Source organism: Balaenoptera physalus, assembly GCF_965194825.1.
Source record: "Balaenoptera physalus genome assembly, contig: HAP1_SCAFFOLD_1560, whole genome shotgun sequence".
Lineage (NCBI taxonomy): Eukaryota > Metazoa > Chordata > Mammalia > Artiodactyla > Balaenopteridae > Balaenoptera > Balaenoptera physalus.
This window is the reverse complement of record NW_028125236.1, coordinates 27,556-44,039: the sequence shown is the minus strand read 5'-3', so window position 1 is coordinate 44,039 and position 16,484 is coordinate 27,556. Positions and strand designations below refer to the sequence as shown.

The window sequence follows — 16,484 nt, the reverse complement described above, 5'->3', positions numbered from 1 at the left end:
AGGTGTGATTATAGTGGGGGAATAGGCAAATCTACCAGAGAAGTGGCTAGGGCTCAGAGTCCTCCTAGGGGCAGCTGACGACAGGGCCAGAGCCAAGGGAACTGCTGTATCAGGAGGCCCACGAACAAATCAGGGGCATAGCCGCCTGTCACTTCCCTACCAGGAAGGAAGCCAGGTATATTACTATAACCAAGGCACACTGGGGTCTTCACTGTATGGAGAACTTGGCTCCTGCCCGCAATCCTATGGCTCCGCGTCATACACAGGAAGTAGGGCCTCTGCGCAACCAGAAATGGGAATGGGACTGAAGGAGATTCAGCCCACAAATATCCGACCACCAGCTTCCACCTCTGCAATCTGCCACCCTGTGTCTGCTCAACGCATCACAGAAACAAGTTTTCAAGGTGAGTATACAAACGGCAGAGAAAGTTGAAGAATGAGGTCGGCATTCACAAACGGGGTCAAATCGACAGCTGGGAAGGGGTGTAGAGACAGGTAGAATTTAGATCCTGAGCCTTTAATAACCACTACCTTCTCTCAGTGCTCTCTGTTTTTAGACTCTATATAAGAACAGCTAGGGCTTCCCTGGTGGCGCCTGCCAATGCAGGGGACACGGCTTCGAGCCCCGGTCTGCGAAGATCCCACATGCCGTGCAGCAACTAAGCGCATGTGCCACAACGACTGAGCCAGCATTCCAGAGCCCGTGAGCCGCAACTACCGAAGCCCACGCGCCTACAGCCCATGCTCCGCAACAAGAGAGGCCACCGCAATGAGAAGCCCGCACACCGCAACCAAGAGTAGACCCCGCTAGCCGCAACTAGAGAAAGCCCGTGCACACCAATGAGGACCCAGTGCAGCCAAAAAAATAAATACGTAGAATAAATAAGTTCAATCAATCAATCAATCAATAAACGTAAATTAAAAAAAAAAAACAAACAAAAAAACAGAACACCTAATGCAGGTGGGAAGGTGGGAGGGACACTGTAAAGGTCATCTATGCTACATGTACAAGAACCCCAAGAGCACACCAATAGGTACCACATTTTTCACTGCTGTAGCCGAGCATTCCCCCTGTACTACCACACTGTAGCACTCCCTTCCCTCGTCTACTGCTACAGTCTCTTTGGAAGGTGTTTCAGAACTCTTGTTATGAGAGTGCCAGTTGAACTGTCCTCACTTCCGTCATTTATACCAGGATTTAAGACCTTGTGGTCCGAGATCCTGTCCAGAGAGCAAGCAGGCTAAGACTCTGTCTTTGTTTCTATATTTCATCAGAAAGGGCTCTACCCCCTCTCCTAGTTCATGGTGTGAAGTGTTCTTAGCCTCTCGGGAAAGTGGGGAGAATTCAAAGGACTCTCTATGAGAATGCTAGGCTTTGTAAAACATTTCAGTTTTTTAAAAAGAAGACTCATTTTGTATTGGACTTACAACAGTCCTATGAGATACAAAGAGAGCCAAGGATCAGTGACATGAAATGATCACCAGTAAGAATTACAACAGTCACCGCTTACCTCGTAGCATAGGGCACACTGTCCATGATCCTTAAGAAGAGTTAGTAGAAATGCCTTGCCCATCTTGCCCCTGAACCCCTTGAAAGGTACACGACTGCTGTGTTGGTGTTTAGGGGGAGCATCTCACTTACCCGGGACTGACTTCAACCTTGATTCCTCTGTAGTGATGGAGACTTCCCCGCTGATGAAAAATTCCCTGGGATTGCAACCTCCAAGCCAGACCGCTTTCCTATGGAATGACAGAGAACTTCAGAGAACTTGTCAAGATGAAACACCAGTCAGTCTGCGGGAGAAAGGGAAGAAGAGAACGATGGAAATCGTTTCTGGGAAACTATTTTTACATTATGTTTTGTTTGTTCCTGGTAAATAAACTGAAATCTTCTTAACATTCAAACAAAATCTAAACCACTAAATTCAACAACACAGGAGTATAACTTTTGAAAAAAATTTCTTTGGCTGCGCAGCATGTGGGATCTTAGCTCCCCAACCAGGGATTGAACCCACGCCTGCTGCATTGGAAGCGCAGAGTCTTCACCACTGGACCACCAGGGAAGTCCCAGGAATAGAACTTTTAAAGGAGAAGGTATAAACCCCTGGGTTATATGAACTGGAGATTTTTAGTAAGAAGTCAATAGATCTTTTGTTAGGCACATTTTATGTTAGGCTGTCTCCCTGCACAGGACGCAGGCGCCTTGAAAATGGAAATCACATCCCTCTATAGTACGTCCCTCTTCTTTCTGCTTTGCAGTTTGCTGCTCCACTTGTTCAACCCCACCTAGTAATAACCTATACTTCCCTTGTTCCTGTTTTCCCATCTGGAAAACAGACAAAAGGCAACCAAACAACGCAAAGGTCTCAACAAATAAGGGATACCCAAAACCAGAGATGGCCAGAACTTCTGTATCCCTCATGAAACCTAGCCCGGTGTTCAATACTTAGGTATCATTAATACATGCGTGTTGACTGAAACAGTTGAAACGCAATTCTTCCACTTCCCAGTTTAGTTTTAGTCCTCATACAAAACCTGATCATCAAATTCCTTAATGCTAGGAATCACAGTGAAAAATAATTTCTCAACTGACTTCTGTCAGATGAGTGAGAACTAAGGTTAATTCAGTGTATCTGAAGCATAGAAAGTGAGGGCAAACGTGGCACAAGATGGGGCTAGAGAAGCAGAGAGGATTCTAGAGCACGCAGAGTCTTAAAGGCCACCAGTGTGTTTTCTATTCTCAAAACAATGTTTGTGAGCGATGTTTATGAGCAATGTTCCAACTTGCTTTGAAGGTTTCTTGTGTGAAGAATGGATTGGAGGGAAACAAGATATATGGACACTAGTTAGGACCTAATCGCAACAGACAGGCAAGTTCAGTATTAGGATGTTGAGGGAGAGCTGACAGATTCCAAAGAAATTCAGGAGATAAACTGAGGCGGGCTTAATGGGGTATGAGATGGAGGAAAGGAAGGTCTTAGGGAATTAAAGGGTTTACTGCACACATGAGCAGAGTCTCAAAATTAATCATTTGAACGTACAGAGGGGGATCTCCCAAATGACACCGGTTAGGAAGCAACGGTACGCCCTTTAGAATTCCTAGAGACAGCACAAATCAACTGTTTCGATGGAAAATTCGGCGGGACCCTTGATTTCCATGGGAATATAGAGAAAAGAGACACTGATCTGGCTTGCAGGTATTTAGGAAGTTGTTAGCCTGACATCACATACTAGTCTCATGTAAGTAGGCCGTCTGAAGTATGAAGCTTAGGGGAAAAACCTTGAAGAAAACTTAAAAGCTTAAGCCACACCTCTATACTACACCACCTTTCACAGTTTCTTCTCAGATAAGCAGCATCCCCATCAGTGAAGAAACTCACATCTCATAATAGGAACAACAGGCCTAAAAATTAAATGTGTGTCTTTGGAGGTCCCATCTATGCGATATCTTCCTGGTACCAGAGAAGTCCCCAGGAAGATCGATCTTTGCACCCCTGAAAGCTTACCACCAAGGAAAATGACTAGGTCCATAGATTTCCTCCCTCAAACCAGCCTACCTCACACATAAATCACTAGCAACTCAGCCCTTAACTCACATTATCACAGTCACAAGAGTGGTTAGGGAGAAAAGCACTAACCAGGGGAACTAACACAGAGGCAATCCAGGCCAAGCTGGGCTGGTGGCAGATATCTGCTCCTTACGCTCGGGTGCATAATGCGACTCACCACAATGCCTTTTTCACAGACCCTTTTTAAAGTTTCTCCACAAAATCCAACAGCTCAAGTTAGTTCATGACGCTTCAAGGTAAACAATCGTCAAGAGAAAAACATGCAATATGTCTTACAATGTTGGATTCCTTACAAATAGGACAAGGAAATAACCATGTAGACAAAACCAGAGCATTTGAAAACATCTGCGTTCTACAAACATACCAGTGAATGCTATAAATAAGGTAATATGACATAAAACAAAATGAAAACTAGATGTGAGACTGTTCTCTTCAGTGTACAGACTTCATGGCAGTTGCTGCACGATCTAGCTACTTATATCTACAACTCTCTGTTCTGTTAATACAAAATGAGGCCCAAGTGTGTCAACTTGTTTCCCACAGAAACCAAAAAACCTACATGCATCTCTTTTCTCCGGTGCCCTTTCACCTTACCTGCTCCCAGTTCTCCACCAATGTCCTCCTCTTTCTCTAATTATTCTCCTCTTCATTGTGCTTGGCCTTGCACCCAAGCATGCAAGACAGAGAGTCCTAGAGGTCCGAGATTCTAGAGGGGCTGTTTGCAAGGGGGAGGAGATTACGGTAACTGCCACACTGTATATACTTCTGTGCAAAGAAAGAGGGACAGTGTTCAGAATGTCTCTCACATATAAAAAGAGCTGGATGGCAGGATACCTGTGTGGCCCAAGGAACTAGAGCTAGCAAATCATGGGCAAAACAATTGCAACCAAAGGCTGGAAGAGGAAAGGTCTGCAACCAGCTCTGTCTCCTGGCTCTCTGGTATTTGCTGCCAATGGGCAGAGTCTATTTCGTGAAGCATCAAGCACTGAAAAGAAGACTCCTGCTGCTGGAAGTTGACAGGAAGGAACATCCAATGCAAGACCAAGGCTTGTCCTAGAAGCAATGCCCATAATGGAAGAAAAAAAAAAAAAAAGAAAGCAGAAGAGAAATGTTAAGTCGCAAGTCCAACCTGGCCCCCAGCCTAGCCCAGCCCAAGGAAGGTAGGAGTCAAGGAGAAGAAACTAAAAGAGAAGAGCCTTGGACCACAACATTCTCCACAGGGTACACTCAACAAACTTCACCCTGCTCTTTAACCAAGTTACAACTGTAATAGTTCAAACTACATGGCTCTTTCCTTCCTAAGGATACTAGTTAAATAAGATCTATATAGCTCTAAGTATATGATACATAAAATAGAATACTCTGTAGAATATAAGTAACTGTTAGTTAATTATATTAATGAACGTCTGTAAGAAATGTTGCAATGATTTCCCTAATGGAAGAGCCTGGGGGAGGTAAATCTGTCTTCTAGGATTTCCTCCCCAGAGCTCAGAAATTGAGGGGTTGTTTTAGCTCTCCTACGCTCTCTTCACCCAAGCCCGCCCTCCTGTTGGGGATCGGACCTCCCTATTGGCTAGCTCATACCTTTCAACTGCCTGCTTTGTGACATCACTCTCCTACCAAACCTACTACCACTTGGTAGAGGTCTTGGGGTTTCCGTGGAGCCGTTTGGACCAGTAACCAGTGACCTTTGTACTGGACACGTGCGCCGTTCAGCTGCAGCCACTCAGACATCCTCTAGTGTTGTCTCCTCATCCCTTGTACCTGCAGTTGATGTCTCCTCTTCTCTGACCATGTCAGGTAAGAAAAGAAACTTTGGAAAGTTTTGCGTTCGATTTCTTTTGCCCCTAAATTGAGGAGGAGATTCAAAATAGCGTGGAATAATGAGGGAAAGTATTGAACTACAAGTCTGGAGACCTAATTTCAGTTTTGACTTTGACGTTTACTGTCTGTGTGACTTTGGACAAATCACTGACTGCCTCACAAAGCCTGCTGCTTTCCTTATCTGTTACGTTAGGATACCACATTGGGTTGATCACTCTGATCCCCTTCTTTTCCAATATTCAGCCTTAAAGGGTACCCATGTAGAAAATGAAATCAGAGACTTCTCAAAAGAGTGTTTCAACAGAAACATAGAAAAGCCAGGTGACACAGAAAACTAGCGATATATACCAAGATGTTTCATCTCCAATGGTCTCCCTCCACTAGTATTTCGACTAGTTGAAAAGAGAGAATAGGGAGAGAGGATGGAGAGTACTGGGCTATATAGGGAGGCACAGAGTCAAACGTAAGCAAGTTTAGGATTGTTTTCATTAGCACAGGCCAACAGGAACCAAGAGATGGGAAAAAAATATAAGAATGAAGAGGGAAAGCATAGAGGAGCTCTCAAGAAAGAGGCAGTTTGCCATGGAATGTTGATGGGAGCCAAAGATTTTAAATTAAAGCAGAAACAGCACAGAGGGAAGTCTGCTCAGAGCAGGGCAAAACAAAGCTGATGGTAGCAAATCCTTACATTAACAGACTAAGAAGGAAAGTAAGGCCAGAACAGGGGATCACCAGGAAGGGCAGCCTATCAGAAAAGTCATACTCCGTTTTCTTTCTTTTATTGCCTCTCTGAATACAGCTGGCACTTGACAGTTTGGAATAGAAACATTTTAGAAGTATGTTTTAGAAATGATGCTTCCTAGAAACCAGAAACCAAAGTGGTTATCTAGGGGGCTGCTTTTCAGTGTTCTATTCTTTCTAATTTTTAAACTAGGTAGACATTTGACCAATTAAACATTTTAAATGATATCTTCTACATTGAATCAGAAGGACTATTTCCTTTGTGTGATATGTAGCTTCTAAGGCAAGGTTGCTTTTCAATTTTTACAGTTATTTCCTTCCTAACACAGAGAGCACATTGATCAACAGCCATCGTTCGCTTGTAGATCTTAGCTACCGGAGAAGAAAAAGAAAAAGTCAAGCCCCACATCTCTAATTCCCCATTTAGGGAATTCCCTGGCGGTCCAGCGCTTAGGACTCGGTGCTTTCACGGCCAGGGCCACGCGGCGCGGCAAAAGAAAAAAAGAAAACACAAACATCCACATTTATCTAAAACAATGTTGTGGAGTCCTTTGGATTTTCTTACATTTGAAAATCTTTTTTAATTGGATTCTAGGGATGATGGTTTTTTGAGGTCTTGGGATGTCATCTTCTTGGATGTGGAAGATGATTCTAAGTTCTAGGATAAATACAAAAACCTTCTTGATACTTTTTAAGCTTCCTTTCTGCTTATTATATGAGTTATATTCATGGAAAGATATATTTCTCCTAGGCTTAATACCTGTTACTTGCTGGGTAAAAATATGAATGAGCACAATAATGAAACTCTTTTACACTTACTATTTTGCTGTCTGCTTTGTACCGGTTTTCATTGAAATACTTGTCTATATATGTTGTGGCTACCTATACATTCACATTTGTTGCATTCTGTTGCTTGTTGTGCATTTTTTACTGATTTATCGTCTCTGTCTGTATGCATTGGCTAGGAATTCATTCACCTCTATCACCTCCATCGTGTTTTTTGGTTAATAGTATTCACTAAAATAGAGTGGGCAAAATTCACTTTCATAATATTGCATGTATGGTACAGAATGTCATTTGTTAGTAAATTCATTAGGCTTTGATACTTGCCCACATACCCCAGTTTTCATTAATATCTATGGATTTCTTTTTCGTTACGTAACATGTTTTTCATGATTTTTCTTTGTCTTTCTAGAACTTATTGTATCTTCCTCCATATAAATCATACGCAATAGATCAGCTTATTCATCTATTAATTATTACTGCTATTATTATTGGTGGTGGTGTTATAACCACTTTATAGATGAGTAATCTGAAGTAATCAGATAACTTTTCTCTTTCCAAAAGCACTTAAGAAATCCACTTTCGGGTAATCATTTTGAGGTAGGATGAGAAACCAGGCTTGAAGAGGGCAAAAATGACTCTTTCAGTTCACCAGTTGGACTGAGCTATACGTCAACTCTAGGTAATAGCGTGGGAACTGCACAAGCAAAGGGAGACACTGAAGATGACAATGGTAATGGCCGTACTGTTTTCTAATGGACAAAAAAAATGCTTATATTATAAGTTCTATTTCTCCTGCTTTCTGGCACTATCATGCTCAGAGTGGAGTCCTGGCAAGGAAGTCAGGATACTTAGGTTCTGAAACCTGGTAATGACACTAACATAATGAGAGAACTTGAACAAGTCAACCCGACCTCTCTGAGCCTCAGTTTCCTTACTCGTGAAATGAGACTGAAAAAAGAGAAAGTTCTCTAAGGGCCTCCTAGTTCTAAAATGCTTCCAGTCTAGGAAATAGCATAGAAGTCAGTACGAGTGCAGGCTGAAGGGAAAGACAGGGCAGGGAGAAGGTTGCTTCCAGCCTAGAGAACAATGTCTGAACCATACCACTTGGCTCTTCTGCCCATCTGTGCCCAAGATGGGAGCACAGGCAGTTAATACAGAAGAGTGGAAAACTGCTCAGTCCTTACAGCCATCATTAACTGTCTGATTTTGGGTTTCTCAGGAAGGGTCGATAGTAGAGGTGTCCTGAGAGCAAGAACCTTAAGATAATGCTGTTCCTCAAACGTAGTGAGAATTTCTCAACCTCCCTGAGTTTTTCATGACCCTCTTGTTCTTACAGAAAATTTCCAAAATCCATCTCTACTTGGAACTCTAAATTCTCTGCAGCATTCTCTTCCTGTGGTGAGCAATGCAACTTCCCTAACACGAAGTGTCTGCAACTTCTCCAGAGTCTCTGCCCCTGCCGTCAGTTCGGCATCGGCTACCGGTACCTCTTTCCAGACACTCATGGGTAGTGCCTACCTTTACCAACATTCCAGCACGACTATGTTATCTGGAGTTACTGACCACAGCCAGATCTCCACTTCAGCTCCTTCCTATCCAGGTGTTCTTGAGTGGGACATCACAGGAAGCACTGAAAAGAATTCCTCTTCACTCGGAGACTTTACTCTGGCACTCACTGACCGGCACCCAGCTGCTTCCTCCATGTTTATGGCAGCCCAGTATGATAAAACTTCAGACGCCAATAACATGGTCCCTCTATATCCATCACTTTCTGCCAGGCTTGCTCAGGGAGCACCATCTCAGATTCCAAATCAGGGGCATAGCCGCCTGTCACTTCCCTACCAGGAAGGAAGCCAGGTATATTACTATAACCAAGGCACACTGGGGTCTTCACTGTATGGAGAACTTGGCTCCTGCCCGCAATCCTATGGCTCCGCGTCATACACAGGAAGTAGGGCCTCTGCGCAACCAGAAATGGGAATGGGACTGAAGGAGATTCAGCCCACAAATATCCGACCACCAGCTTCCACCTCTGCAATCTGCCACCCTGTGTCTGCTCAACGCATCACAGAAACAAGTTTTCAAGGTGAGTATACAAACGGCAGAGAAAGCTGAAGAATGAGGTCGGCATTCACAAATGGGGTCAAATCGACAGCTGGGAAGGGGTGTAGAGACAGGTAGAATTTAGATCCTGAGCCTTTAGTAACCACTACCTTCGCTCAGTGCCCTCTGTTTTTAGACTCTATATAAGAACACCTAGGGCTTCCCTGGTGGCGCCGTGGTTAAGAATCCGCCTGCCAATGCAATGCGGGGGACACGGGTTCGAGCCCTGGTCTGGGAAGATCCCACATGCCGTGGAGCAACTAAGCCCATGTGCCACAACGACTGAGCCTGCATTCTAGAGCCCGTGAGCCGCAACTACCGAAGCCCACGCGCCTAGAGCGCATGCTCCGCAACAAGAGAAGCCCGCACAGCGCAACCAAGAGTAGACCCCGCTAGCCGCAACTAGAGAAAGCCCGTGCACAGCAATGAAGACCCTGTGCAGCCAAAAAAATAAATACGTAGAATAAATAAGTTCAAACAATCAATCAATAAATAAACGTAAATTAAAAAAAACAAAAAAACAAAAAGAACACCTAATGCAGGTGGGAAGGTGGCAGGGACACTGTAAAGGTCATCTATGCTACATGTACAAGAACCCCGAGAGCACACCAATAGGTACCACATTTTTCACTGCTGTAGCCGAGCATTCCCCCTGTACTACCACACTGTAGCACTCCCTTCCCTCGTCTACTGCTACAGTCTCTTTGGAAGGTGTCTCAGAACTCTTGTTATGAGAGTGCCAGTTGAAGTGTCCTCACTTCCGTCATTTATACCAGGATTTAAGACCTTGTGGTCCGAGATCCTGTCCAGAGAGCAAGCAGGCTAAGACTCTGTCTTTGTTTCTGTATTTCATCAGAAAGGGCTCTACCCCCTCTCCTAGTTCATGGTGTGAAGTGTTCTTAGCCTCTCGGGAAAGTGGGGAGAATTGAAAGGACTCTATATGAGAATGCTAGGCTTTGTAAAACATTTCAGTTGTTTAAAAAGAAGACTCATTTTGTATTGGACTTACAACAGTCCTATGAGATACAAAGAGAGCCAAGGATCAGTGACATGAAATGATCACCAGTTAAGCATTACAACAGTCACCGCTTACCTCGTAGCATAGGGCACTGTCCATGATCCTTAAGAAGAGTTAGTAGAAATGCCTTGCCCATCTTGCCCCTGAACCCCTTGAAAGGTACATGACTGCTGTGTTGGTGTTTAGGGGGAGCATCTCATTTACCAGGGACTGACTTCTCCCTTGATCCCTTTGTAGTGATGGAGACTTCCCTGGTGATGAAAAATTCCCTGGGATTGCAACCTCCAAGCCAGACGTTTTGTGTGACACAAACTCAAGAACTCCCCAAGTCCTGCAGTAGCAGAAACAGTCACATACTTGAGAGTAACCCACCATCTGAACTTGGGGACATTTCAGTGACAGCTCCAGTCCAGAGTGCCAGGCGTCTCCTGGCCCTGCCTCCAGCTCCAAGCCAGGGACAAACAGAGAGTAAGAACGTGGAGGATATCAAAACCAAGCTGTCAAAGCCTCTGGAGGCCTACCAGATCCCAATAGAAAACCAAGATCCTCCACTACTCCCTTTGGGAATCCCTGATATTCCCCAGCCGCTGGCCTGCACCGATCCCCTCAGCCAAGAGAAGCAGCCTGGTTCTGAAAATGCTGATCTGGGAGAGAACAGCCTGAGTCGTCAGGACCTAGGGACACTTGAAAATGGGACTGAACCTAGCAGTGGTCTTGCAGACATTACTACACTGGCGGAGGATATTCACCTTCCCCAGCTCTTTAATTCTTGGAAAGATCTTGATCGATCCCAAGGTCCCAACGTGATCAAAGCTGAAGACACCAGAGCCATTAAGGTGAATCAGGTGCAGGAAAAGCCAAGTGTCGTAAAGGTTCCCTCTGATCAACCCAGGAAGAACAAACAGAAAGCCTCTGAGCCTATCAGTGGTGCTCCCAAGGCCAAAATCCAGCCAAAGGATCCAGAGTGCCTGTTAGGGGGAGAAGCGGTTATATGCACTGCTGCAGTCAGTGACAGGGCTCCTGCGAACACGGCCAAGCACTCTCAAGGCAAACCTCAGAAAGCTGCATCCGGAAAGATCAGCAAAACTGAGAGCCATGGGCAGGAAAAGACCAAAAGGACCAGAGGAAGAAACAAGGCTGAAGAGAACAAGCAGTCAGGGAACAAAGTCAAGGCAGAAGACAAGCCAGCAATCCCCAACACGAAGCGAAAGGAACACCAAACTGAGCTTCGCCAAGAGAGCTTTCAAAAGCCTCGAACCTCCCTTGGCGTGCGCATGCTGGAGTCTGTGAAGGTTCTTCATGCGCTGGGGAAGAAGAATGAGACGAAAACTGGGCTCTCTTCCTGTCGGCTCTTGGGAAATTCAAGCAACCCCAAAGACCCCCAGCCACCCCCAGCGATCCAGCCACGGCGGCATACCCCACGTGAGGGTAAGAGGCCTGAGAAAACGCAAGTCCAAGCCCAGAAAGCAGACAGCAGTGCTGAAACAGAGTGTCCATCTCCATCCCAGTGTGAGCGGCCTCCTCCTGGGAAGGTCAAGTTGATACCTCTGCCTTTTTCTGCCTGGGACAAGCCTCAAGCTCGACCCGCTCCTCGGAGGCCACAGTCTCTGGCCTCACATCGGCCTGCTGTGGCTTACCGTGCCCAGCCTGGTTCTACTGACTCAGCTCAACCTGCTGCAGTCAATTCATCCCAGCCAGCTCCTGCCTCTTTGCCAGGTCCCGCCAAACCAGCTCAGCCAACTGTGGCCAACCCAACCCAACCGGCTTGGACCAACCATACCCAGCCTCGTGTCCCTCAGCCTGCTGCTCCTAGGCCTGCACCCTACAAAACTTCATCTGGCGCTTCTCTCCAGCGCGAGCCTGTTCCCCCTGCTGTGACTAAGCGCCAGTCCCCACCCAAGCTCCAAACCCAACTTCTACTCCAAGACTTCAGCAAGCAACGAGTTCCATGGAGGGAACCCAACGTGCCTGAGCCAGTCATGTCAAAGCCCATCGAACAAGAGCAGAGGCCAGAGCGAGAGGCCATGAAGAGGCGGGCTCAACAACAACGGGAGAATGCTGCCAGATACACCTCTTCGGGGAAGCTGCAATTTTTCACCCAGAGGGACAAAGAAATGGAAATTGCTGACTACTACGGATACGTCAGGTGACAGCTGCTAGGATTCTTGCTGCCACCTTGGCTACCAGCGGTTCTTCCATACATAGGTAAGATAGGTATAGAACCGAATAAGTAAATGGAATAGAATTAATAGATGAGTAATAAACCTTTCGAATTTTGAGATGCTGCTAACTGGGGCGTGAGAAAGGAAGGCCTGAAAGTTGGATGGGAGAATGAAGGAAAGGGGTAAAAACTGAGGAAAGAGGAAGGAACTTGGCCCAGGGCTAGGAAGGCCAAAAGAGACGTATGGATTTAGGAAAGGAAGCAGGAGTGAGGATGAAATGGCAGAAGTAAAAAGCAGGGTCAGGGGTCTGGGTTGAAAGAACACAATTGGAGTAGAGTTGAAGGTGACAGGAGATGAGTCTAGGTTTACTAGGAGAAATAGAAACAAAGTCTCTCGGGGAGGTTGGCCTTAAGTCTCACAACCACCAGATAGGTATTTCAGAAAACAAGAGGTTCACGACACATCTCTGAAAGGTTTGAGTTGCCTTATTCAGGTGTGATTATAGTGGGGGAATAGGCAAATCTACCAGAGAAGTGGCTAGGGCTCAGAGTCCTCCTAGGGGCAGCTGACGACAGGGCCAGAGCCAAGGGAACTGCTGTATCAGGAGGCCCACGAACAAATCAGGGGCATAGCCGCCTGTCACTTCCCTACCAGGAAGGAAGCCAGGTATATTACTATAACCAAGGCACACTGGGGTCTTCACTGTATGGAGAACTTGGCTCCTGCCCGCAATCCTATGGCTCCGCGTCATACACAGGAAGTAGGGCCTCTGCGCAACCAGAAATGGGAATGGGACTGAAGGAGATTCAGCCCACAAATATCCGACCACCAGCTTCCACCTCTGCAATCTGCCACCCTGTGTCTGCTCAACGCATCACAGAAACAAGTTTTCAAGGTGAGTATACAAACGGCAGAGAAAGTTGAAGAATGAGGTCGGCATTCACAAACGGGGTCAAATCGACAGCTGGGAAGGGGTGTAGAGACAGGTAGAATTTAGATCCTGAGCCTTTAATAACCACTACCTTCTCTCAGTGCTCTCTGTTTTTAGACTCTATATAAGAACAGCTAGGGCTTCCCTGGTGGCGCCTGCCAATGCAGGGGACACGGCTTCGAGCCCCGGTCTGCGAAGATCCCACATGCCGTGCAGCAACTAAGCGCATGTGCCACAACGACTGAGCCAGCATTCCAGAGCCCGTGAGCCGCAACTACCGAAGCCCACGCGCCTACAGCCCATGCTCCGCAACAAGAGAGGCCACCGCGATGAGAAGCCCGCACACCGCAACCAAGAGTAGACCCCGCTAGCCGCAACTAGAGAAAGCCCGTGCACACCAATGAGGACCCAGTGCAGCCAAAAAAATAAATACGTAGAATAAATAAGTTCAATCAATCAATCAATCAATAAACGTAAATTAAAAAAAAAAAACAAACAAAAAAACAGAACACCTAATGCAGGTGGGAAGGTGGGAGGGACACTGTAAAGGTCATCTATGCTACATGTACAAGAACCCCAAGAGCACACCAATAGGTACCACATTTTTCACTGCTGTAGCCGAGCATTCCCCCTGTACTACCACACTGTAGCACTCCCTTCCCTCGTCTACTGCTACAGTCTCTTTGGAAGGTGTCTCAGAACTCTTGTTATGAGAGTGCCAGTTGAAGTGTCCTCACTTCCGTCATTTATACCAGGATTTAAGACCTTGTGGTCCGAGATCCTGTCCAGAGAGCAAGCAGGCTAAGACTCTGTCTTTGTTTCTATATTTCATCAGAAAGGGCTCTACCCCCTCTCCTAGTTCATGGTGTGAAGTGTTCTTAGCCTCTCGGGAAAGTGGGGAGAATTCAAAGGACTCTCTATGAGAATGCTAGGCTTTGTAAAACATTTCAGTTTTTTAAAAAGAAGACTCATTTTGTATTGGACTTACAACAGTCCTATGAGATACAAAGAGAGCCAAGGATCAGTGACATGAAATGATCACCAGTAAGAATTACAACAGTCACCGCTTACCTCGTAGCATAGGGCACACTGTCCATGATCCTTAAGAAGAGTTAGTAGAAATGCCTTGCCCATCTTGCCCCTGAACCCCTTGAAAGGTACACGACTGCTGTGTTGGTGTTTTGGGGGAGCATCTCACTTACCCGGGACTGACTTCAACCTTGATTCCTCTGTAGTGATGGAGACTTCCCCGCTGATGAAAAATTCCCTGGGATTGCAACCTCCAAGCCAGACCGCTTTCCTATGGAATGACAGAGAACTTCAGAGAACTTGTCAAGATGAAACACCAGTCAGTCTGCGGGAGAAAGGGAAGAAGAGAACGATGGAAATCGTTTCTGGGAAACTATTTTTACATTATGTTTTGTTTGTTCCTGGTAAATAAACTGAAATCTTCTTAACATTCAAACAAAATCTAAACCACTAAATTCAACAACACAGGAGTATAACTTTTGAAAAAAATTTCTTTGGCTGCGCAGCATGTGGGATCTTAGCTCCCCAACCAGGGATTGAACCCACGCCTGCTGCATTGGAAGCGCAGAGTCTTCACCACTGGACCACCAGGGAAGTCCCAGGAATAGAACTTTTAAAGGAGAAGGTATAAACCCCTGGGTTATATGAACTGGAGATTTTTAGTAAGAAGTCAATAGATCTTTTGTTAGGCACATTTTATGTTAGGCTGTCTCCCTGCACAGGACGCAGGCGCCTTGAAAATGGAAATCACATCCCTCTATAGTACGTCCCTCTTCTTTCTGCTTTGCAGTTTGCTGCTCCACTTGTTCAACCCCACCTAGTAATAACCTATACTTCCCTTGTTCCTGTTTTCCCATCTGGAAAACAGACAAAAGGCAACCAAACAACGCAAAGGTCTCAACAAATAAGGGATACCCAAAACCAGAGATGGCCAGAACTTCTGTATCCCTCATGAAACCTAGCCCGGTGTTCAATACTTAGGTATCATTAATACATGCGTGTTGACTGAAACAGTTGAAACGCAATTCTTCCACTTCCCAGTTTAGTTTTAGTCCTCATACAAAACCTGATCATCAAATTCCTTAATGCTAGGAATCACAGTGAAAAATAATTTCTCAACTGACTTCTGTCAGATGAGTGAGAACTAAGGTTAATTCAGTGTATCTGAAGCATAGAAAGTGAGGGCAAACGTGGCACAAGATGGGGCTAGAGAAGCAGAGAGGATTCTAGAGCACGCAGAGTCTTAAAGGCCACCAGTGTGTGTTTTCTATTCTCAAAACAATGTTTGTGAGCGATGTTTATGAGCAATGTTCCAACTTGCTTTGAAGCTTTCTTGTGTGAAGAATGGATTGGAGGGAAACAAGATATATGGACACTAGTTAGGACCTAATTGCAACAGACAGGCAAGTTCAGTATTAGGATGTTGAGGGAGAGCTGACAGATTCCAGAGAAATTCAGGAGATAAACTGAGGCGGGCTTAATGGGGTATGAGATGGAGGAAAGGAAGGTCTTAGGGAATTAAAGGGTTTACTGCACACATGAGCAGAGTCTCAACATTAATCATTTGAACGTACAGAGGTAGATCTCCCACATGACACCGGTTAGGAAGCAACGGTACGCCCTTTAGAATTCCTAGAGACAGCACAAATCAACTGTTTCGATGGAAAATTCGGCGGGACCGGTGCGTTTTTTCACTCCAACTTAGTTCCAAATTCCTATTACTCACATTTTCTGTGCCAAAACAACACAGCTGGAGGAACTGAAGGGGATTCCGTTTTGGTAATTGAGGAGTGTCCCCAACACTGACAGTCCCATCTTAAAAAGCACTCCCTCTGCATTTTACCCGAGGAGCAATGGCCAGAGCCTCCCTTTGAAAACGATGGGGAGAAATCAGAACATAACACACTGTCCCTTTCAGCTACTGTGAACTGAGCCGCGAGACGACCAATACGCCCTGACACAGCGCGGACGGGCCAGCGCGCGGCGGCAACAGGGACAGGAGACAGCACAAGAGACGAAGTCCAGGCCCAGGGGCCAAGGCCTATTACCTTTCCGGCATGTGCAAAACATAAAACAGAAGCAATATTGTAACAAATTCATTAAAGACTTAAGAAAAAAAAAAAAATCACATGCTAAAGTGCATACTCTAAAAACTATACTATATTGCTTCTATAAAACAAGCACTAAACGTCAGATACAGAAAAAACCCTTTTCGTGTCCTCACACCTAGGTCAAAATTACAAAGAGTTAATTCAGGAGACAGAAAGAGAAGGAATAAATCTGAATGAATCTGAGTCAGAACACAGTGCTATAGTATAACC

General features: G+C 45.5%; 1 protein-coding gene across 1 annotated transcript in view; it reads left to right on the top strand.

The window, feature by feature from the left end:
• The window catches only part of LOC309653971 (uncharacterized protein), a gene marked incomplete at both ends in the record, with an annotated part of 103,973 nt that extends 91,782 nt beyond the window's left edge, over positions 1–12,191 (top strand). Inside the window, 3 exons of the mRNA XM_082478675.1 lie at positions 5,254–5,369; positions 8,257–9,006; positions 10,279–12,191. Coding sequence (XP_082334801.1) covers positions 5,254–5,369; positions 8,257–9,006; positions 10,279–12,191 — 2,779 coding nt within the window. The remainder of the gene's footprint in view (positions 1–5,253; positions 5,370–8,256; positions 9,007–10,278) is intronic.
• Positions 12,192–16,484: the final 4,293 nt, after the last annotated feature.